General features: G+C 47.1%; 2 protein-coding genes across 2 annotated transcripts in view; one reads left to right on the forward strand and one right to left on the reverse strand.

Moving 5' to 3' along the window:
- Positions 1-3,090: 3,090 nt before the first annotated feature.
- LOC104663006 (translation initiation factor IF-2-like) lies at positions 3,091-10,156 on the reverse strand. The gene is made up of 3 exons (XM_030929587.1): positions 8,669-10,156; positions 7,439-7,673; positions 3,091-4,220 (listed from the first exon to the last, which is right to left on the reverse strand). The coding sequence occupies exon 1, from the start codon at positions 10,154-10,156 to the stop codon at positions 9,437-9,439; it is 720 nt and encodes a 239-aa protein (XP_030785447.1). The 3' UTR covers positions 3,091-4,220; positions 7,439-7,673; positions 8,669-9,436.
- The window catches only part of TRAM2 (translocation associated membrane protein 2), an 83,576-nt gene continuing 70,414 nt past the window's right edge, over positions 9,982-23,143 (forward strand). The window contains exon 1 of the mRNA XM_010364167.2: positions 9,982-10,274. Within this exon, the coding sequence (XP_010362469.1) occupies positions 10,155-10,274 (120 nt within the window). The 5' untranslated portion in view covers positions 9,982-10,154. The remainder of the gene's footprint in view (positions 10,275-23,143) is intronic.

Below are 23,143 nucleotides of genomic sequence, written 5' to 3' on the forward strand. Positions count from 1 at the left end.
GTTGCATGCATTGTCTGTGCCTGATAATTAATAAGCAAATGGTTCCTGAACACTGGGCTGTGATCTGAGAAGCAGAGATGGGATGAATTGCAAGGACTGGTAACAAGGTTCATAGAGAGATGCCTAATTTTAATCAAGATAGTTTCTGAGTTTCTCTGCGGCCTAGGAGACAGCTGCTCAGAGAAGGCAGGCACGGCAGTTGAGTAACAGGAGTTCATGAGTTGTGTTTTGGCTCATGGAAATCTTCTTTCCACAGAGTTCTTTCTATTGAACTTTTCCTCAGTGTGATGGCATACTGCATCCTAACAGTGTTCCTCTGATAATTATTGCTTTCTCTGTGTACATAGAACAACTAAGGGCCAGCACAGTGGCTCACACCTGTAATTCCAGCACTTTGGGAGGCAGAGGTGGGAGGATTGCTTGAGCCCAAGAGTTCTGAGACCAGCCTGAGCAACATAGTGAAACCTTGTCTCTACAAAAAAATTTTTACATTAGCTGGGCATGGTGGCATGCGCCTGGGGTTCCAGCTACTGGGAAGGCTGAAGTGGGAGGATCACTTGAGCCTGGGAGGCCAAGGCTGCAGTGAATCGTGATCGTGCCACAGCACTCCAGCCTGCGCAACAGAGTGAGACCCCATCTCAAAAAAAAAAAAAAAAGAAAGAAAAAGAAAAGAAAAGAAAAACTAAGGAATAAGCATATTTGTCAGCAACTTAAGTTTCTAATACACTTTTCATCCAAACATGCCTCCCAAATTAGGCCAGGCGCGGTGGCTCACACCTGTAATCCCAGCACTTTGGGAAACTGAAGGGGGCGGATCACCGGAGGTCAGGAGTTTGAGATCAGCCTGGCCAACATGGTGAAACCCCAGCTCTACTAAAAATACAAAAATTAGCCAGGTGTCATGGCACACACCTGTGATCCCAGCTACTCAGGAAGCTGGGACAGGAGAATCACCTGAACCCGGGAGGTAGAGGTTGCAGTGAGCTGAGATCACACCACTGCACTCCAGCCTGGGTGACAGAGTGAGACTCTGTCTCAAAAACAAACAAACAAACAACAACAACAACAAAACAAAGATGTCTCCCAAATTAGAGGAAAACAGTGCCTGAAATTGTTCCCTTGCTTCCCAAATGTCATATCCCAGTATTTTTCTGGTGGTGGGAATTCTGGCTGAAGTTTACTCGTGTCTAGAGTCAAGTTGTGTCCTTTTTTTTTTTAAAGTCTGTTTTTAATAATGCTCCCCTCTTGCCATCTGAAAGTCCGGTGGCACATTCATTAGTTGCCTGGAATTGCTCTGTCTCTAGCTGAATGAGAGCTGGAAAGGGGAAACTGGGCGCAGTGGTCAGAGCCCTGGAGCTGTCAGGAGTCCCGGTTCCCACGCCTACTCTGCCACTGAGTCACTAGTGGCCATTGGACAAGGGACTTGGTTTTTCTGAGTTATCGCCTGTCTGCTAAAGGACAACAGGCATAGGGTTCAGAGGCAGTGCTGGGAGCAACAGACCAGGAGGGAGGGGGGCCTGTTTTCAACCCTGCTCACGAAATCCTTACTAATGGCAGCAAGTTCTGATCCTTCCTTTCTTTGCTTCTAAAGTGAGAAAGTGGATCTACAATGTTTAAGGTAGTTTCTTTTTTCCTTTTTTTTTTTTTTTTTTTTTTGAGAGACACAGTCTTGCTCTGTTGCTCAGGGTGGGGTACAGTGGAGCGATTCTAGCTCCCTGCAACCTCCATCTTCTGGGTTCAAGCGATTCTCCTGCCTTACCTTCCCAAGTAGCTGGGACTACAGGTGTGCGCCACCACACTCAGCTAGTTTTTGTATTTTTAGTAGAGACAGGGTTTCACTTATATGTGGGCCAGGCTGGTCTCGAACCTCAGGTGATCTACCTGTCTCGGCCTCCCCAAAATGCTGGGATTACAGGCATGAGCCACCACGCCCAGCCCTAAGGTAGTTTCTAATACCTCGAATCTTAATTGCATTCACTCTTATATTTAGCATATTTGATGCCAGGAGGAGATTTTTTTTAATTTTTTTTTTTTTTTTTTTTTGTAGAGATGGGGGGGTCTCCCTATGTTGCCCAGGTGATTCTCAAACTCCTGGGCTCAAGTGACCCTCCTGCTTTGGCCTTCCAAAGTGCTGGGATTACAGGCATAAGCCAACATGCCCAGCCCTGGAGCAGATCATTTTTAACCCCCTGCTCCTCTCAATGAAAATGAAAAGAATGCCACACACACAAACACACACACTGCATGCCATGAAACAAATGATAGTATTGGCATTATGCCCTCTATTTCACTAGCTTAAGTTTTAAACACAAATAAAAGGTTCAAGTGGTCACGTAGAATGACAGAATTAAAGTAACCAGTCCTGTTTCGTTGTCTTTACAATCACCATGCTATCACCGTTTGAAATTTTTAGTTTAAACACAAGAATCTGTAGTACCACATTGGAGAAGTGAACTGTGTCCCAAACAAACTCAGATGATTCCAATAAGGTATGAACAAATATGTGTACCTGACACTGCACACATCAGGGGCTGATTTGGTACATGAGTTTCTAGCATTAACTTGCATGTAGAATGCAATGTTTAATTTTTTTTTTTAGTTTTTTGAGACAGGGTCTCACTTTGTCACCCGGACTGGAGTGCAGAGGTACAGTGATGGCTCACTGTAGCCTCAACCACCTGGGTCAAGCTATCCTCCTGCCTCAGCGCCCCCCCTCCCCCAGTAGCTGGAACTACAGGTGCATGCCATCATGCCTGGTTAATTTTTTTTTTTTTTTCAGTAGAGATGAGGTCTTGCTATGTTGCCCAGGCTGGTCTTGAAATCTTGAGCTCAAGCAATCCTCTGTCCTTGGCCTCCCAAAGTGCTGGGATTGCAGGCATGAGTCACCGCACCCAGCCTGCAAAGTTCATTAAAAGATAAATAATAAAAATATGCTAAGTTGAAATTTACATATATATTATTAAGATTCTAAACAGCAATTGTTTAGAACTTAGACCGAAAGATTTGGAGGAGGGGAGGAAGTATTTTATTCCTAAAATTGTTTAGCATGTGCAGCACATGGTGATAATAAAAAAGCGGATCAATTTTCAGTCAATTTTAACATTAAATCTTTTATTTTGAAATATTTTTAGGTTTACAGGAGAGTTACAGAAATAGAGAGATTTCCCACATATCTTTCATCCAGCTTACATAACCATGGTACATTTATCAAAACAGAAATTAACATTGGTACAATACTATTAACCAAACTACAGACATTATTTGAATTTTATCAGTTTTTCCACTAATACCTTTTTTCTCTTCCAGGGCTAAGTCCAGGATAGTACATTGCATTTAGAGCTGTATCACTGCTTTAAAATTCTTCCCAAATTCACAATCCCTCATTGCCTGCCCTGGGGGCTGACCGCTTCCAGCTCCCCTACTCCACTTGCCTTGATATACCCGATTCCACTAAAGTTTTGTGGTATTGGGGGTAAGATCTAATGGCCTCAAGGTAGCAATGGTGTGTTAAAAATTTTTTTTTAAATAAAAACAAAATAAAAGAAGATCTAATGGTTGTGAAGTCTCATCCTTTGGTGAAAGCTGCTGTTGAGCCTGATACAATATATTCAACTGCCAGAGCACAGACACTTCTACTTTGTCTAGCTGGAGATTCTTTAGCCGGGTACTCCTTGACAGTGACTGTTAGGTAAATGACATTTGCAAGGTTTAAGTGCTGAGTGCACAGAAATCAGAAAGCAAGGCTTGTTTTAGGCAAATGTGCCACTTATCTTGTAAGGTAAAGATTTAGATAAAAATATAACTGGTGAAATGCACTGAAAAAAAATCCTGGCAGAGACACTCTGGATGCCTGCTCCACATAAATTCTCCATTTTTCTTTTCATCAGAGTTCTTGTTTTGTTCAGGTAAAAGGTAGCCAGGCTCTTCAAAGGAGGCTGGACTTTTTCTCAGCCTCTCTGAGGATGCATTCTTGGTAAAGTTAATCTAATCGCATCAATACCATTCACTTTGCCAACGATTGGTTTAGAAATGGGCATGGGATACAATCTGGTCAATAAGGCATGAGGAGAAGTCTGAGGTTTCTAGGAAAGTTTTCCTCACTCCTCAAAAGTCCCTTTCCTTCTTGTCTGAATTTTGGGTCTTGTTGTTTGAATTATTCTGTGTTAAAGGATAGAATACCTGGAGCTGTTGCAGCCACTTTGCAACCATGAGGGGTAAGCCTGCGACAAAAGCAAACAAGTTTCAAAGTGGGTGGATAGTGAGATCCTGGTCTTTGATGCATTACTTATCCCTAGGAATGAACTAACTCTGGGCTTCTTGTTACGTGAGAAAATAAATTTTCCACTTTGGGGAAAGGACAGCTACTGGAAAGAATTCATCAACACAAAAGCATGCTGTGCTCCATGTAGATAAGGTTGGGGATAGTGGTCATTCTTACACAGCCCACAGCAACAGCATCTCTCATTCAATCAAGCATTCAACCAATATCTGATGAGAATATAAGATGTGGGACTCTTGTGCTTTACGCTGTTGGACTATGACAGTACTCCATGGCAGGATTCACGCCTTGAAGGATTGCACCATGTAATGAGGGGTAAAACTCATAGACAAACATACCGATTGCAGGCAGACCTGGTCCTAGCTGATAGCTACACACAAATTGCTGTGTCGATGCCCCCAGACTAATGCCATGAAGCTTAGTGATAGAAGAGGTGCACACTCTTTATCTTAAAAGATGGTTAACATTGAGAGGTGAACAAAAACACACAGACATAGGGATTGGAAACCATAAGTTCTGTTTTGTAAAGAGGGAGTAATCTAATTTAGTTAAGAGTTGAGGCCGGTTGCAGTGGCCCATGCCTGTAATCCCAGCACTTTGGGAGGCTAAGGTGGGCAGATCCCTTGATGCCAGGAGTTCAAGACCAGCCTGACCAACATGGGAAAACCCTATCTCTACTAGAATACAAAAATTAGCCAGGCATGGTGGCACATGCCTGTAATCCCAGGTACTTTTGGGAGACTTGAACCCAGGAGGCAGAGGTTGCAGTGAGCCAAGATCATGCCACTGCACTCCAGCCTGGGTGACACAGCGAGGCTCTGTCTCAAAAAAAAAAAAAAAAAAAAAAAAATTGATACAGCTGAATTGTTGGCAGCCATGACTAGACAGGTAGAGAGGGAGAGGTAGTGCCTGCCTGACAGTGCTGTGCTTTAGGAAGCCTGAGCAGGGCTGAAGTATGGTCCAGCAAAGGGAACCCTGTGCTGAGAGCCTGACTGGCTGGTCTGAGTCCAGCTTCAGCTACCTATTCATTATGTGGCCCTTGGTCAGTCATGTCTCAGAACAGCTACAACAAAGGGCTGGTAATAACTGTCTTACCTCCTTCACAGGGTGATTGGAAAATGCAGTACAAATGTAAGGGGTTGTTATTTCCTCCACATCCAGATGGAACTGTATTCACCCATTTTTAGGTCCCTGATCCTTGTCAGGAGAGTTTTCCCTTTTGTTCCTATTGCTGGAGCCACCCTCCGGTCTCCTCCTTGGTTTCATCACTGATCTCCCGTATCTCAAGTATTTTCAGTATTTCCCTCTCTCCTGGTTTTTCCTCTCTGTCTCCAAATATGTTCCAATCTCAAAAATTAAATATAATTTAAAGATCCTTCCTTAGATCTTCCATAGCCCTCAAAGCACCATCCATTTCTGTTTTTCTCACAAAACATTTTTTTTACAAATAGACCTTTTTACCCACCTCCTTTTCTCAACTTCTACCTACTGTTAAGCCCACTCCAATGTTCAATTAAGTGGTCTCTAAAAGCCAGGATGGCTGAATCTAGGGGCTTCATCTCATTCTTGTTCTGCCTGATTCAACCCATCCTTAATGAAAGTCTTATGTCGTGGCTTCCTCTATGCCACCCTTTCCTTGTCCTCATCTTCCCCCATTCTGAGTGTCGGGGTTCACCAGGACTCTGCTGACCTCAGACTTTTTCTCATTCTCTCAGGAACACTCATGTAACCTGATGACTTCAACAGTCCTACTGAAGATGAACTGAAAATACTTTAGTTGTGATTTTCCCTCCCCAAATTCAATCCAACAGTTTCCAACTGAGTTGTCAAAGTGTTCCATGGCTCCTCAACCTCAGCTTGTTCAAAGTGGAGGCCATCTTCTTCTCCTCCCTTAAACATGCTCTTTATCTGCTATTCTAAATAAATTTTTTAATGGTCCCACCATCATTTCTGTCATCCCAGATGCAAAGTTCTGACTCATTCAACTCCCTTTTATTCTTATTGCTACTGATTTTTGAGAAGTGCTAGCCAGACACAGTGGATCATGCCTGTAATCCCAGTACTTTGGGAGGTAGAGGCAGGAGGATCACTTGAGCCCAGGAGTTCGAGACCAGCCTAGGCAACATAGGGAGACCCTGTCTCTAAAAAAAAATAAAAAATAAAAATTAGCCAGGCATGGTGGTGTGCACTTGTAGTTGCAGCTACTCGGAAGTTGAGGCAGGAAGACCACTTAAGCCCATCCAGCCTGGGTGACAGAGACCCTGTCTCAAAAAAAAGGAGAGAAGTGTTCATTACTTTACTGGACTATTATAATAGTTTCCAAAGTGGTCTTCCTGTTTAAATCAGGATGGTCTTCCATACTCCTGATAGTTCTTCTCTAAAGACAGATCTGGTCATGCTTAAAAGCTTTCTATTTCTTGCCGGGTGCAGTGGCTCACGCCTGTAATCCCAGCACTTCGGGAGGCTGAGGCGGGCTGATCACCTGAGGTCGGGAGTTCAAGACCAGCCCAACCAACATGGAGAAACCCCGTCTCTACTAAAAATACAAAATTAGCCGGGCGTGGTGGCACATGCCTGTAATCCCAGCTACTCGGGAGACTGAGGCAGGAGAATTGCTTAAACCCGGGAGGCGGAGGTTGCGGTGAGCTGAGATGCTGCCATTGCACTGCAGGCTGGGCAACAAGGGCGAAACTCCATCTCAAAACAAACAAATGAAAAACACCAACTTTCCATTCCTTCCCATTGTTTGCAGAATAAAGTCACAATTCTTTATCACAGTATGCAAAACCTGCCACAATCCTGCCACAATCCAGCTCTGTCTTAACTCTCCAAATTCATCTACCACACCCTTTCTGCATTCTCTGACAGTACAATCTGTCAGGTAAAGGCCCAGCCCAAATGACCTCCTCCCTACACCCCCAGACAGAATTAAGTTACCTTTTGCTTGTACTCAGAGTGTGCATATTTCAGGTTGTTTTCAGAGTCACCAGCATCACCCTGAATTGTAATGATGTCTTAGTCTATTCTAAAAGATTGTAAGCTTAGCAGTATTAGCTACCTCTTGCTGTGTAAGAACTTACAATAAAATTTAGTGGTTTAAAATAGCAAATATTTATTCTCTTCCAGGTGCAATGGGTCAGGAATTCAGGAGTGGCTTACCTGGCTAGTTCTGGCTCAGGGTCTCTCATGAGGTTGTAGTCAAGAGATTAGCAGTGGCTGATGTCATCTGAAGGCTTGACTGGGGCTGGAAAATCTGCTTACAAGGTGGCACACTCATGCCTGGCAAGTCAGTGATGGTTGTTGGCAGGAGGCCTCAGCCATATGGAGGATATGCCTCCACAGGACTTTGCGTATCCTCACAAAGTGGCAGCTGGTTCCCTCCAGAGGGAGTGACCTGAGAGAAAGAAAGCAGAAATCCCAAATGCCTCTTCTGGCCTAGTCTTGAAAGTCACATACCATCACTTAGGCTACATTCTATCTGTTAGGAGTGAGCCAGTAAGTCCAGCCCACACTCAAGGGGAGGGGAACGAATTGCCTCTTTTTGACAGGAGGAATATCGAAAAACTCGAGGACATACACTCATATGCCACGTAATGATGTTCTGGTCAAACAACATACGTAACAGTTGTTCCACAAGATTGCAATAGAGCTGAAAATTTCCTATCACCTAGTGATGTCATAGCCACTGTAACACTGTAGCGCAATGCATTAACCACCTGTTTCTGGTGATGCTGGTATAAACAAACCTACTGCGCTGCCCATAGTATAGTATAGTATAGTACTATAGCAAAAGACCGGGTGCAGTGGCCTGTAATCTCAGCAATTTGGGAGGTCCAGACAGGCAGATCACTGAAGGTCAGGAGTTCAACACTAGCCTGGCTAAACATGGTGAAACCTTGTCTCTAGCAAAAATACAAAAATTAGCAGGGGGTGGTGGAGGGCACCCGTAATCTCAGCTATTAGGGAGGCTGAAGCAGGAGAATTGCTTGAACCTGGAAGGAGGAGGTTCCAGTGAGCCAGAAGGCGTCACTGCACTCCAACTTGGGCAATAGAGAATCCGTCTCAAAAAAACGGCAGATCACTTGCGGTCAGGAGGTTGAGACCAGCCTGGCCAACATGGTGAAACCCCCATCTCTACTAAAAAATACGAAAATTAGCCAGGTGTGGTGGCACACACCTGTAGTTCCAGGTACAGGCTGAGGTACGAGAATCGCTTGAAGCTGGGAGGCAGAGGTTGCAGTGAGCCAGGATCTCGCCACTGCACTCCTGCCTGGGCGACAGAGTTAAGACTCTGTCTCAAAATAATAATGATAATAATAATAGCGGTGGGGGTAACTGTTAAATTCAACCATCTGAACCTATAAATAAACCAATTGTATAAAGTTCAACCTCACAGATGTGGCCGCACGTTGAAAATTTGAACGCATCTTCACAGCTGGAAAATTGAGGTGCTTCAGAGTTCTTGATCTTTCTGTTCCTCACAACACGAAGGTTCAACTTTGAGAAAGGTCAGTCTTGAAGTTAAATGAGTTTAGTCCAATCTAGGCACTACTTTTTCATTTCCTTGAGAGTCAGATAAGGGAATTACAGACCCAAGACTGTATGCTAAGTAAGGTGGAGTGCAAATTGAGGAAGTAAAATTTCTCTAGGAACTCCATCCTGTCTCAATTACATTCCACCCCGTGCCACTTTTAAAAAATCATATTTACTTAGAAGTGAAATAACTGTGGACCTAATAAAAAATGGAATAGGAATTAGTTTTTTGTTCATTACGTATTTCTGCACATCTAGAAAATAACTGACTCGTTCATTACTGGTAGGATTAAATCCAATATTTGAGAATATAAATTAATTTCTTAAAAACACCTTTTGTCCTTCCAGGAGTACTTTAAAGACTTAATATTAAATAGAAACTTCCAATGAGAAAATGCCTTCCTTTTTTGCTGCTTCTGTGTTTATTCTTCCACTTCTTCTGATTAATATGTAAGGCAGACTTTCGGTGAGATGTGTGTAGCTAATTAATGGTGGCGTGAGGTTCCCAAAAGTCACTAGGCAAAACTGCAATCATCCACCCTCTCCCCTCATTGGAGGGAAAGCTCCCCTAAGGCAGGGTCTTTCGGTTTGTTGATCTGCGCATTCACACAACCTGAACCGTGCCTAGCCCACTGCAAGTTCTCGATAAATACTTGAGTAATCTCCATTCACTGATCGTCCGTGCAGGGCGCTGTGGCCAGGGAAAAGGCCGGTTCGCAGCTTCCCTGCTTCCGCCGCACCCGCGCTGCACTCAGCCCCCAGGGCCACAGCCCGCAACCCCGAGAGCATCCGGCTGCCCGGCCACCCCCGGGGCGCTCGCTGCCTCCCGGGCCTGCCCTTCCCGCGGAGGAAGGAGCGGAGCGAGGAGTGGGAAACCCGGGCCACTTCCTGTCCGGGCAGGCCCGGGCGCCCGCCTCCTCCGCGGCCTGCTTTCTCCGCCGTCAGCGGCTGAGCCCCCGGCCCCGAGAATGCGGCCGGGCGCGGCGCTGGCGCGGGATGAGGAGAAGCCGGTCCCCGCTCGCCGCCCCCGGACGCCTCCGCCCCGGCCGCCAGCGCGTGCCCAGCGGCTACAGGGTTAAGCGCGCGGAGGGCGGGGCCGGGCGCGCCGAGTGCGGGCCGCGGGCTGGGCGGGGGCTGCGGCCGGGGGCGGTTACGGGCGGCGGGGGCGGGGGCGGGCGGAGGAAGGGGGCGGGCCCCGAAGTTGTTCCGCGCTGGGCGGGCGGGCGGCGGTGGGAGAGCGGGCGGCGGGCCGGCGGGCGGACCGGGCCGGGGCTGGAGAAGTTTGCGCTGCGGTTCGTGAGCGCAGGGTGCGGGCCCCGCCGGCCGCTGCGCGCCCGCTGCCATGGCTTTCCGCAGGAGGACGAAAAGTTACCCGCTCTTCAGCCAGGAGTTCGTCATCCACAACCATGCGGACATCGGCTTCTGCCTGGTGCTCTGCGTCCTCATCGGGCTTATGTTCGAGGTGAGAGCCTGGGGAGGAGGGAGCTGGAGGGACAGTGCCCCCTGTCGTGCGCCACCCGGCACACCCCTGCGGGTCAGCGGGCCCTCCTCTGATCTGGGGCTCCTGGCTGCCGTGTACGTTATCTGCACCCCAGCTTTGTGCACTGTATCCCTCCGGCCTGTACCCCGGCCAGCCCAGACAGCACCCTCAGCTCCGCGCCGTGCCAGCCATGCCATGCTCTGCCGCTCCCTTGGGCACTCACCGTATCCTGCAGCTCTGTCTGCAGCCCTGAAACCCCAGCCTGGCCTCGAACCAACCGCCGCGCTGCCACCCTGGCTTGACGCGTGGGGTTTCCTTTCTGAAGTCCGGGAGCCAAGCCCAGAGACTCCCAGACCCGCAGTCATTGCACAATACCCTCTTCCCCCAAGGGGTGGCCACTACCTCTTCTGGGCTTTTCCAGTAGGAGAGACCCTGACCCTTTTCCACTTCCTATCTGATTTTCTGGGTGTTTTGCATCTCAGCTCTGGAACGTGCTGGGATGTTCACGTGTGGCCCTGGCCCCATCCCAGCAGTGGCCTTCTGCGCTCCTCTCGCTCCCACTTTTTTGCTGTGCTCTGGAAGGCCGGTTTTTGGATATCCTGTACCACTCCGTGGACTGTCCCTTTAGATACATCTGCGGCGACCCAGAGCTTCACCCCCTTTACAGAGACAAGAAGAGAGACAGGGATACCCTCCACTTTTTGGGGAAGTTGATTCTCTTATAGTGTAGGAGTGGCAGGCAGAGGATGGGGATCCCACCCCGACAGCAATGCCCTGGTGTTGGCCTCCCAGGCGGGGAGTTGTAGAAAACCAGCAAGGGGTCAGAATTCACAAGACTGATGGGAAGGATTCCCTACTCTTGCAGAGCAAGAAAAATGTGATATTCAAAAGTGGGAAGAACTGGAGGAAGGTTGGCATGGGTTTGTTGCGGTATATCTTGTCTCAGAAGTGAGATATATGAGCGACATTCCCCTCCCTCTCACCGCGGTCTCCTCTGGTTCCTGAGACTCCTTGTCCTCCCTTCTGGGCCAGGTTGCTTATTGCATTCTCATGGTTGGGTTAGGAAGCTGTGATCATTTACAAACTTCCTGGGAGATGGAGGATGGCTTGCCTGGCTAAATTTCCTTCCCTGTCCCTCTGTCTCCGGGTTCCCTGTATCTTTATGAATGACAAGGGCCCTAATTGGCTGGCGAAGCTACTCTCAAGCTGGGAACATTCTTGTGGTGGCCAAGTCAGGGTTGGATGAATGAATGTGTCCGTCGCTGGGCTTTAGGGTCTGTAGGAAATAAACGGTGGTGCTAGGACTGGGGTCTCCACTCCAGTTTTTGGTAGTGCTCCTTTAATTCAGTCCCTCTGTCCTTCCTCTCCCTCTCATAGCTCTCTCTAGTGGTATATTGGATCAGGCTTCCTCCACCTTGTTCTGGGTTCTCCCCTGGAAGTGTGTGGTGTCACACAGTGTCATATCCCTGTGTCTCAGTCCCTGTTCTTTGACTAGGCTGACTGAAAACTGACTGCAGCCTCAGTTTCTCCATCATTAAAGACGTTAATAGAACTGGTCTTCCACACAGGGTGATTGTAAGGTTTAACTGAGATCATATCAGCAACAAATGCCATAACATCTCCTACCAACATGAAAAAGTCTCTTGCGCCTGGAGCCCTGTGATTATTTATTATAATAATAGCTTAACAAAATAACAGAATTTCCTTTGCCCAGTGCCTTCTCTCCTGTCTGTTTGCTGTCCTCCATTCTAAGAGGACTCCAAGTGCGTGTCCCCAGCCTTGGAGGGTGTGGCTGGAAAGATACACGTGACAGCTGTAAACCTCAAAGCCACAGGCTCTGCAGCGGCCAAGTTTCTCGCATAGCCTGTGGCTCTGTCGTATTTCTAGCATTTGTTAGGGTTTGTTGCCCTACCTGCTTTATCTTTGCTCAGAAAGAGCTGCCAGCGCTTGAGTTTGGTACCTACCTCTTTCCCCGGGTCTCTAGTCTTCTGGAAAGTCCTGTGCATTAAACCTGCCACTCTAGAAGTTGAAAGGTGCTAAGAACTCTTACTTCCAGTACCTGGTGAAAGAGAAAGGCCCAAGATGAGAAAAATTACAAACAAACAAAACTACTCTTTCTCCCCCTTAGGCTTGGATTGGGAAATGTACCTAGGCCCCTGGTTGAAATGCCTACAGGCCCCCTTTTCCTGCCAACCCCATCGCTTGTTCCCATAGCACCTTGAACCTACAGAACCTACAGGGCAGCTGTCTCCTTCTTTTGGAGGTACTTTGTGAGATCATCAGTCTGTGCTTCTCTGGGAGAAAGAGGGCTCTCCCCTAAGCCTCCAGTAAGAAGGTCTTGTGTTCTTTTGTGCCGGGCACATGGCGGGGGGCCTCACTGTCTTTACCTACTGACTAACTCTCCACAGAGATAAGTATTCCTTTTGGTGGGGAGGGTGAGTTTGGAACTGCTGCCTCTATCAAATGAGAGCAGAAGCGTCCTGGATACTATAGGTACCACAGAGAAACAAATATGGGCATCGTCATACTCAGAGTAAAGCAGGGGGAGATGCCTCATAACCCAGCACAAGACTGGCTGGATATCACTTAGGATCTTCTGGGTTTCCCTCTGGAAGTGTGTGGTGTGCATGTGTGGGTATGTAGGGATGCATATGGTGGGATGGTAGGTGCAACTGGGGACTCACCACCCTTTTCCTAGAAGTGACGACAGGAAGAGAGGTACAAGGGGAATGGGAGAAACGGGTGAGAGGACATAGGCTCTTGGGGTTCTGACTTGGCCCCAGCTAGGATTCCTTCATTCAGAAGCTGAGCCAGGAAAACTCAATTATAATTCTTCCCACAAAGAGCGACTTTCTTGGCCGTTCCTCCCTCTGGGGTCCTCTGACCTGCGTCTGCCAATGAGCTGGGTCCCTCTCGCGCTGTCAGCCCACGCCCCAGCAGCCACAGCCCTTGTGTCTGCATTGCGTCCCTGCCTTGCTCTTTCCCCAACTCACTGGTCACCTCTTCTGCATTCAGAGGGCTTCTGTGTCCCTGTTAGGGACCTCAGGGCTTGCTAGTTCTCTGTCCCCAGGGAGACGATGACTCTAAATTCTTTCCCTTGGGATAATTTCCTTTTGGGAACACACATGAAAGGCTGTCTCTCCTCTCACCGCCCACCCCTATCACTACCCCAATTTTGGTTTAGTTTTTAGTCATCCTGTTTCAAAGGCAGGGGGCAGCTTTCCCTCCCTGAACCCAGGTTTTCTCCCAGTCCTAGAGGCTGCTTGGAATAGAGAAGCTGCTCTGTGCGGCCACAGCACTTGGCTAAAAAATGTCAGGAATGTGGAACTTTATTTTCCCCCTCCTTCCTTTCCACCGTTAAGTCTGCTTTTGGGAGAGGTGGCACGAGGGGGAGTTTCTACTCTACTTTTTGGTCCTTCAGTCCTGTCTTAGGTGGAGTCTGGCCTGACCGTCAACCAGGGTATGGATAGCCGGTTGGAGGGTATGTGTGTCAGATTTGAAAGTAGCCACCTCCCCCCACCTTCCCTTCTCCTTCCAGTGTCCCATTCTGTGCCACGTTTCAAATTGAAACAGGCAGGAGAAGAGGAAAAGTCTTTCATTAGTGAATGGAGAATGAGGAAAAAGTGGGTGCACTGAAGAGAGGAAGCAATTTATATACTACCTTTCAAATGTCATTTCAAGACTGAAACTTTTTTTTAAAAGCTCATTTATAGGCTCTGCAGCTGCAAAGAAATATTTCCACAATTCTGAGCCTATCGTTTGTAAGTTTGGTTTCTTTTTGGTCTGTGATGACTTCAAGGTTTAGGGACTCAGAGGAGTTCTTGGTGGTGGCTGGTTTTTGCCTTTTAATTGTTTTGGAGGCAGATTTGGCAGATTTACCTTTTCTTCAGGAACCACCTTCTTCCCTGCTCCTGACACTGATTGACTTGTCAGGGTGAAATGTTTGCAGCATATACAATGGAGCCCACTATGTCACCACCTGCTAGTACATGGCTTCTGTGGCACTGGTTCACATCCTCCCAGACATACCTGTAGGCATCATAACCTGAAATGTGGCTGCGGGTCCTGTCTGTGATTGTTAGCAGCATCATAAAACAATCCTGCTTCTATTGTGTTCATAGAAAGACGTATGCAAATGGCGCACATATACATCTGTGGACATGGGTCAACTTGAGAAGGAGTCTCGCTCTGTGCCCTTTGGTGCGATCTCGGCTCACTGCAGCCTCTGCCTCCCAGGTTCCAGTGATTCTTTTGCCTCAACCTCCCGGGTAGCTGAGATTATAGGCAGATGCCACACACCCGGCTAATTTTTGTATTTTTAGTAGAGACGGGGTTTCACCATGTTGGCCAGGCTGGTCTCGAACTCCTGACTTCAGGTGATCCGCCCGCCTTGGCCTCCCAAAGTGCTAGGATTATAGGCCTGAGCCACCGCGCCTGGCCTTTTTGACTAACTTCTAATGCACTTTTCAAGAAGTGCCTTTGCCAGATTTTCTAGTTCCTAACTTTATGCATCTCCCTTTTAGCCTTTTATTTACTCTATCCATGGTGTTGTAGAGAGGTTAGACAGGAACCCAAGGAGGGTTATTCTCTTGGGCGCACTTGTTCTGTGGTTGGATTTCTATATGGATGCCTCCATGATATGAGCAACAGAGCAGACATTTGGAGCTAGATTTTCTACTCGTCAAGCCTCAAGTGTAATCCTATCCTATGGGATGTAAGGGCACACTGATTTTTCCTGTTTCTTTCCTTGGCACAAATGTGATATCCAGGAAAGTGACATTGATCGGTTAATGACTTTTTAACCCTAACTACCTAGTGAAAGCTAGTATGTGTAAAAATACCCAGCACTGTATCTGGCACATGGACACTTAATGGTCTCAACAAGTACATGGATGAGTATTGTTACTGACTTCATTGGTGGGTCTGGGGGTCTATGTTTCATCCTCAGGTGGCTCACTGAGCTTCCTGGCTGTATTTTGTTTTAGAGATGATATGTTTTGAGATGGAGACCTTTCCCCCAAGTTCTCCACTGCTAGCCATCTAATCTCCAAACAGACCAATCTCTCTACCCCAGAACTTCTTTTCACCACGGAGCCTGGTGGTGCAGCTGCTCCACAGAGAACACCTGTTTTCTCTTTGACATCTATCCTATTAGAACACAGGCTGTGGGTACTGGAGGGTCTTAGGGCTGCCACTGTTAACTTTGTGGAGAAGCAAAAACCACAGGGAGACTGCCCTGCAAGTTAAATAGGTACCACTTTTCTCCTGCCTGCTCTGTTGTCTGAACCCTCAGTCACTCGTTTCTCGGGGGCACCGTCCGGACCAGTCACAACAGAGCGCCTTAGTCCTGAGTGTTTGTAGAATAACATGTGTTGCTATGGTGAAAGCTTCACTCTGGCAGGCATGAGCTCCTTTTTGATCTGCTTCTTCATGGGCAGGGGCCCCAGAAATCACTCTGTGGCATAGTTGATGTACCTCTCATTCCCACCCTGATAAATGACGAAGCCAGAGGGTTGATAAGAGCGGATTAGAGTTCCCAAATGACAGAAGTGCTTTCTAATCAGCGAGAGCGCTATTAGCAGGCTTTGGTGGGAAACTTTACTGATAGTATCTCTTAACCTTTTTATTCAGCTCTGTGTATCTGGTATCCATTGGTACCTAATGGTTAAAGAAAAGAGCGGGGGTGGGGGCGGGGGGAACAGTAACAGTACTAACATGGTTCCTGAACAGCCCTTCTTATTTCACAAACAGACCTTTATCTTTTATACAGTCTATTACTTTGCCTTGGTATACCTCTACTGTCTCAGAAGTCCCACAGTAGAGGAGAACCACACCTAACTTGGTCGCAGCTGGTTAACATTGCGAGTTAACTGTGTGGTTTAAAGAGCTGTGCAAGTGACTCTTGCAAAAAGTCCTTGCTTTTCAGCAGGGGAAATGGAGGCAGGGTGTGTGTGTGTGGGGGGGCAGGGGGGATTGAGGCAGATCTCTGAAGCCTCTGGTGAGTTTGTAGGAGCCCAGGATTAGGAGCGGGGCTGCTCTGTGGCTCTCCACCAAGCCACGTTGTCTCGTGATGGCTTTCCTCACTTGTCTGGAGGGGCTGGCAGCACTTTACATCTGTGAAATGCTTCACTCGCCTCACCCTGTAATCAGGATGGTTTATGGGGGTTGCCATACTCATCCAGAGCCTGGCTTCTAGAGCAGAGACTTGGCTAAGGACCATCCACTCCAAGTTAGAGTCGGAGCCAAAATAAGAACTCAGCAACGTCTGGCTCACATGTAGAGCTCAGCCCTAATGCTTCCACAAATGGGGCGTCTATGGAATGTAGCCACAGGCTGCTTTATTTTTCTTTGTCTGAGTGGAATCTGTTTATTACCTGGAAGTAATGTCTGTGGCTCTTTGTTCCACTTGGAGGCTTTTCTGCCTGGAACAATTATTGAAATTTGCATCTCCCTGAAAGAGACTACAGGGAGTGACCCAAATGTGTGTGTATATAACGCGTGAACATAAGCAAATACACAGGAGCTTTACCTACTAGTAAAGTTACTGCCTGCTGCTACCCAGCGTCTGTGTAAGAGAAGATGACTCTGGCTGTTATATTTTTACTGCCCTTATCATCAAGTTAACATTGTAGCTGTAGCTCAAGGGCACGTCTTTGCTTTGTATTTTATAAGTTTAAAATCTTAGAGGGAAACCTAAGAAGTTTTCTACTGTGTTTACAGAAAAACAAAATAAGACCCTTATTGACTGGGAGATTTGCCCAGGATAGGATAGTAGAGTGAATTTTTGGCAAAACGGGGGCTAGAATCCAAGTCTTCTCACTCATCTCTGGTGGTCTTCTACAGCTCTGCCCACTGGAATTCTAGACTCTACCTTTGAATGCCAATATTTATGTAGAAGTCTTGAAATTGAGTGCTGTACTCATTTATTTGGCAGCTTTTTATTGAGTGCCTGAGTGCCTCTTCTGGGCCTGTGCTGAGCTCTGGGAATGCAGAGATGAATAGGTGGGGTCCCTCTCCTCAAAGAGGTCTTAGTGTGGTAGCTTAAAGCTGATAGATTGTTTGTGGATAGGAGTCAGGTCTTCAACTTGATGTGAGTGGCAGGTGCGTCCTCAGACTATTGGACCTCAACCTCTAGTCATCGCTGTTGATGGAAGGGGTGGTTTATTAAATTAAGTGATAATGCCCTAGGTGTAGTGTGGTCAGTATTCAAGGAGAATGGTGGTGGTCACTTTTAGATACCTTGTGAGGCACAGTTGGTACCCTTATATATACGTTATTGCGTAAAGGCAGTCTGTTTGGGCTGCTATGACAAAAATGCCATAGATTTGGTGGTTTAAACAACCTGCATTTCTTTCTTTTTTTTTTTTTTTTTTAGATGAAGTCTCGCTCTGTCGCCTAGGCTCGAGTGCAGTGGTGCAATCTTGGCTCGCTGCAACCTCCACCTCCTGAGTTCAAGCGATTCTCCCACTTCAGCCTCCCAAGTGGCTGGGACTACAGGCACCTGCCACTGTGCCTGGCTAATTTTTGTGTTTTTGTGGAGATGGGGTTTTGCTATTTTGGCCAAGCTGATCTCGAACTCCTGACCTCAGGTGATCCAGCCACCTTGGCCTCCCAAAGTGTTGGGATTACAGGCATGAGCCACCGCGCCTGGCCCTGCATTTATTTCTCATAGTTCTGAAGGCTGGGAAAGTCCAAGACCAAGGTGCTGGCCTGTATTGATTGAAACCCTGGCTGGAGTTAGGAGAACTCTTCCATATGGTTTCTTAAGACTTTAAACATCAAACCCAAACATGATCTGTAATGTCTTTTTTGGGTTGGTGGAGCTGATGATTGTACCTCTGATGGGAAGGACATAGCTCTCTGAGCCTCAATTGCCCTGCCTTTGAAATGGAAAGAGGACTTCTTAATAAAGCCCTTGAATTTTGCAGGGACAGAGTATTGTTAGTTTAATCAGTTTGTTCCTTCATCTTTATTATAAAAGTGTGGATATTCTCTCTTAGAGTGTGTTTAATTTTTCTTTCTATAGAGAATTTTAAAAAGAGACTGTTGAGGGGCCCACCACTGTTACGAAGACTTCTGTGGCTATTGGAGAGGGAGAAGGACGTACCTACCTCAGGACAAAGGGTAGAGACAAACTTATGCAATTATTTATCAGCTCCTTTCCTGAAGGTTAAGAGCAGTCTGGAAGCTCCTGACCTGGAGGAGCAATCCCAGGATAAATAGGCCTTCCCTCCAGCAATTCCTGGAGTCCTGCAGGAAATCACAGGGCCTGCTTCACAATGCCTGGTTTCCGGCTGAGAAGAATTCCTCAGAACTCAGAGCAGAATTGGAACTTTTCAGACCCACGCTTTTGGAGTAGAGACTATGTTTTTAGTTTGTAGTCCAGCTTTGTACTGGATCAACTTGTGACCTCAACGGGCAAGGAATAACTTGTTTATGTGGATTTTGTGACTGTTTGGAGGAGGAATGTTGAAGTAGAAAGGAACGGGTGGTAGTTGATTTTTTTTTTAAAAAATAGCAGTTTGGGCTCTGGTTTAGGTATGATGGCTGGAACATGTGCCCTTCTTTCAGGGTTCTTCAGGGATGAGTTATGGCTGGTGCCAGTGGAAGGCCTGCAGCAGGGAGGCGTGCAGTGAAAGGGGCGAGGACAGGGGCCTGGATTCTTCCATTAAATAGCCTTGTGGCCCATGCAAGGCCCTTCACCTCTCTGGGCCTCACCTGCTTCATGGATGTGTCGAATGTCCGGTAGCCTGGTTGTGTCTTCTTAAGAGGGGCATGTAGAACAGGACTGGAAAATGTGTATAAAACTAAATTGCCAGTCAGAAATTGGGAGAAGGAGAGAGGCACCTTCCCCCAATCCTGTAGCTTTAGGAGTAGTAACTAGGGAAACATTGTGCCTCCATTAAGTTAGTGGGCTCACTTCTAATCTTGGTTTCATTCGTTACTTGAGTTGAAAGCAGATTCTAGCACAAATTCGGGGTTGGCATGAAATACGGCTTAAAGGCAGAACCCATGATGGAGAAGGAGAAAATCCGTATATTGGAAAGGAATCTGGGCTTGGCTTTGTGACTTTAAAAAATCACCATCCATAATGAACAATGTTGAAGTTTCAAAACTAAATCTGTGGCAATATGGAGAATTTGGCTATCCAGACTGATTCATCTGCAGAAATTTCTGGAAAGCTACAATTTTATAGCCCTGAAGTAAAAAGCAAAGTTGGTCTGCTGCATAGTACATTTTATTACCCAAGAAATATAAAAGAAACATTTCTGTCATTCTTCGCCCAGCCTGGGAAATATCCACATTCAACACTATTCAACCATTTGGCCATTGAGTTTTATTTTATTTATAATCATTCAGCAAACACACTTACTCTGTACAAAACACTGAAATATGAAATGCAAGCCAGCTAACATATTTGTTGATACAACTCTCTCTACTGTGCTCATTTTGGAGCTTCAGAAAGAAGAGAATGTGACGCTTCTCAGCTACTCTTCCCTGCATTTCCTGGGTCCAGATAACTTCAGGCATGACAACTATGGCCTCGCCAGATTTTCACTGACCACTTACCACGCCTTTAGCCTGCAGCTGTGGCATAGCTAAGTGTAACTTGACCAATGTTGTTGGTTTCTCAGCCCTACCAGTTGGGTTGCTGCTCACATGGCCCAAGGGATCACCTAGCCCAAGGGACGTGAGTCTGAACTGAGCTGGTTTTGACCTCTTGCCCCTAGTTCTGCAAATGTTGATTAAGCAGTGCTTTTGTGTGAACCATCGTTCTAGATGCTGGGAACACAAAGAAAAAGGACACGTTGCTTAATCACAAGGAATTTACCATCTCGTAAGGGAGATAAATAAAAGGAGGCAAGTACAGTCACTTGATGATGACTACCCCACTTGAGCTGCCATGTGGGTCTTCTGGTCTAGCATACAGTGGTGCTCAGTAAGTGTAGTCTGCTAGAGGGGATGCTTTGGGAACATGGAGGGGGGGTGGTCTCCCAGCTCAGAATAGGAATAGATGGATGCTAGATAAGGCCAAAGAAGGAGATATGGGAGGGCGATAGAACAGTCCATCCTTTGTAGACAGATGAGCTAGTGTGGAGCATTGGACACTCAGCACACTGGTGTCATAGGATGCTCTGGAGGTGGGATGCAGCGGGGACAAGGGACAAGGGTGGAGGTGGGGCCAGATCACCCAAGGGCCCCTTAGGTCCTGCCGTGGAGTTGAGACCGTCCTGGAGGTAATGGGAGCCTTTAAAGACTGTTAGGAAAGACAGCGGTGATGAGGTTGCTCTGGAGACTACCAGAGTGGTTTAGGGATGAGATTAGAAATTAGAGTCTAGAGATTAGAGACAGGAAGTCTGGTTAGGATGCTGGGGCACTGATCCAGGTGAGAAATTCCACCTGGGGAAATTTCAGTTTCGACCCCCAACCAGGAAGCAAGCCCCCAAAGCAGCTGAACTGTCTCTGGTGTTGATTCAGAGACTTCAGAAACTGCAAGGCCGTTCTCAGCTCTCGTTCTCTTATGTTTCATGTAACACAGGCAAGCAGCAGGGCAGTGGTGGAGTGGGCAAGGACAGTGAAAGCTGGGAGAGAGCAAGGGCTTTTCCCTAGACCTTCTTATAACCCTGAGGTGTGCCGTGATGCCGGTGGTGCTCCTGTAACATGCACATCATTCCGTTTCACTGTCTTGCATTGCCTTCATATGGTTTTATCACTGAAGTGTCCTATAGACTTACTATAATAAAAAAGGTATCTGTTTGCATCTCATGTAACTTCTAATTTTTTAAAAGGTAGGGACCCAGTGAGTTAGAACATCTTTTCCCTCTACCTTTTGTGTTATTGGCTAAATAAGCCATAAAGAAGCTTGCATGCAAGTACTGTGGCCTTACTTAAGGAAACTGGTTTTGTTCCAGTGTTCAGCAGAGGCAGAGGGAGTGGGAACTTCCTTTGTGGAGGCTTTTCTAGAGATAGTGGAGGTTGGGAGGGCCATGGCATGTTCGGTGGACAGAAGAAGTAGGCATGGCCTGTATGTGACGTTTATTCAAAAAAGTTACTTAGCACTCACTGTGTACTGGGGTCTACCTATATTTTGCACCTGAAAGTTCCGATGAAGGTGTCAGTAAGTAATTTTTTGAAGTGCGTGTGATAACATGAAGAAGACTGGTTGATCCATTGTATGCTGTTCATCTCTAAACTTTTGCCAGACCCCCTAGAAATAGATGCAGTGAGATTTTCCCTTTGTCTGATTTCTAGCAGACTAGTTGAGTATCTAGGGGTCTTCTTACCAAGGCCTGTTGGTGACACTACAATTTTATTAGCTCCCATACCGCCATCCCCATGCATGACTGCAGTTTGCATGGTCTCTAGAAGAGGGAAATTCAGCAAGTGTATATACCAGAACCGAAACCCTGCAGCCATCACTTGCCCTCCCTTGCCTTGCCCCCAATGTGTGTTCACTAAGTTCAGTGGTTTTACCTCCTGAATTGCCCCCAGGTCTCCTCTCGTCCTGATGATCTTTTGTTTTAGCTCGGGCACTTGATATTCCTCACCTAAATGGCTATGGTTGGTCCTAACTTGGACCCCACACTCTCATCTTTTCTGATCCTTTCTCCTCATAGCTGTCATGGGTTGTCTTCAAACACAGAGCTGAGCCTGGGTCTCCCTACTTAGACTCCTTCCAAGGTGCCCGCCTAAAGGCTGGGCAATTAGCTTGGCGTCAGAGCTTCCCTGCAATCTCAGCCTTTGTCCTGGACTCTGCACCTCCTGCAGGCCTCATCCCTGCCCTGACCCTCATTGCAGACCAACCTCCCTGTGTTCCCTGAACATTCCCTCCTCCTTCATGCTTCTCTACTTTTGTTCATGCACCATGCACTCCAAGTCATCTCATTCCCCATTTCATCCTGTAACTGCTATTTCTTTTTTAAGGCCCGCCTCAGATATGGCAAAAGCACCCCCTGCTCAGGTGTTTCCCAGCCCCTCTGCCCTGAGAGCGTTAATTCCTCCCTTTTTCCCACCTCTTTCATTCTCTTGTTTATTCATTCACCCAGACTTGGACTGAGCATTTGCTCTCTGCCAAGCCCTGTTCTTGGGGCTAGGGATAAAGGATGAAGAGGTGAAGATTCTGCCTCCATTGAGTTGAGAGTCCTTAGGGAGTGACAGTGTCACTGCTGCTCTTGTGTGTGGTGGGTACAATGTGTTTGTCTGGGAAGGGAGCATAACCCCACTGAGAGGGGTAGGGACCATTCATTTTAAAAAGGATAAGTTTGGGCTGGTCCTTGAGGTTCAAGGGGCATGGGGCAGGCAGATGTGCTGGGGAGAGGGAGTTCCAGGCAGAGAGAAGGCATGGGCGCAAGGGGAGTATGGCAAGTGTCTCTATATTGCCAGAATGGGCTGGGTAGGGGCCGGTTAAGGATGGAAGTGGTGAAAAGTGACACTGGACTGGCAGGCAGGGTTCTGGCCATGGAGGTGTTTGTTTAAAAATTTGGGTTTGGTCCTCAGCTTAGGTAATAGGGAGCCATTGAAGATTTTTCAGCATGAGAGTGACTCCAATTTGTACTAGGGCGGGGCATGGCTCCTTGCGCTTGCCGTGAGCCATCCCTCCACAACCTCAGGAAAGAGGTGTTTCACATGTTCTCAGTATCCCCAGCACCTCTGTACCTACCACGTAGTCAGGATGAATTTGTCAGGTATGGTCCCATGTACACACAGGATGGTGCGTGTCTGAGTTGCCTTTCTGCTGCTGGTGGTCATTTGAAGCTTTTCTATCCATGTTGTCTCTTCTGGGTTCTCGGGTAATCAGTAAGAGATGCTTTTGAGCACATTAGGAATGCTGGCTACTTTAGCATGTGCAT

Source organism: Rhinopithecus roxellana, chromosome 4, assembly GCF_007565055.1.
Source record: "Rhinopithecus roxellana isolate Shanxi Qingling chromosome 4, ASM756505v1, whole genome shotgun sequence".
Lineage (NCBI taxonomy): Eukaryota > Metazoa > Chordata > Mammalia > Primates > Cercopithecidae > Rhinopithecus > Rhinopithecus roxellana.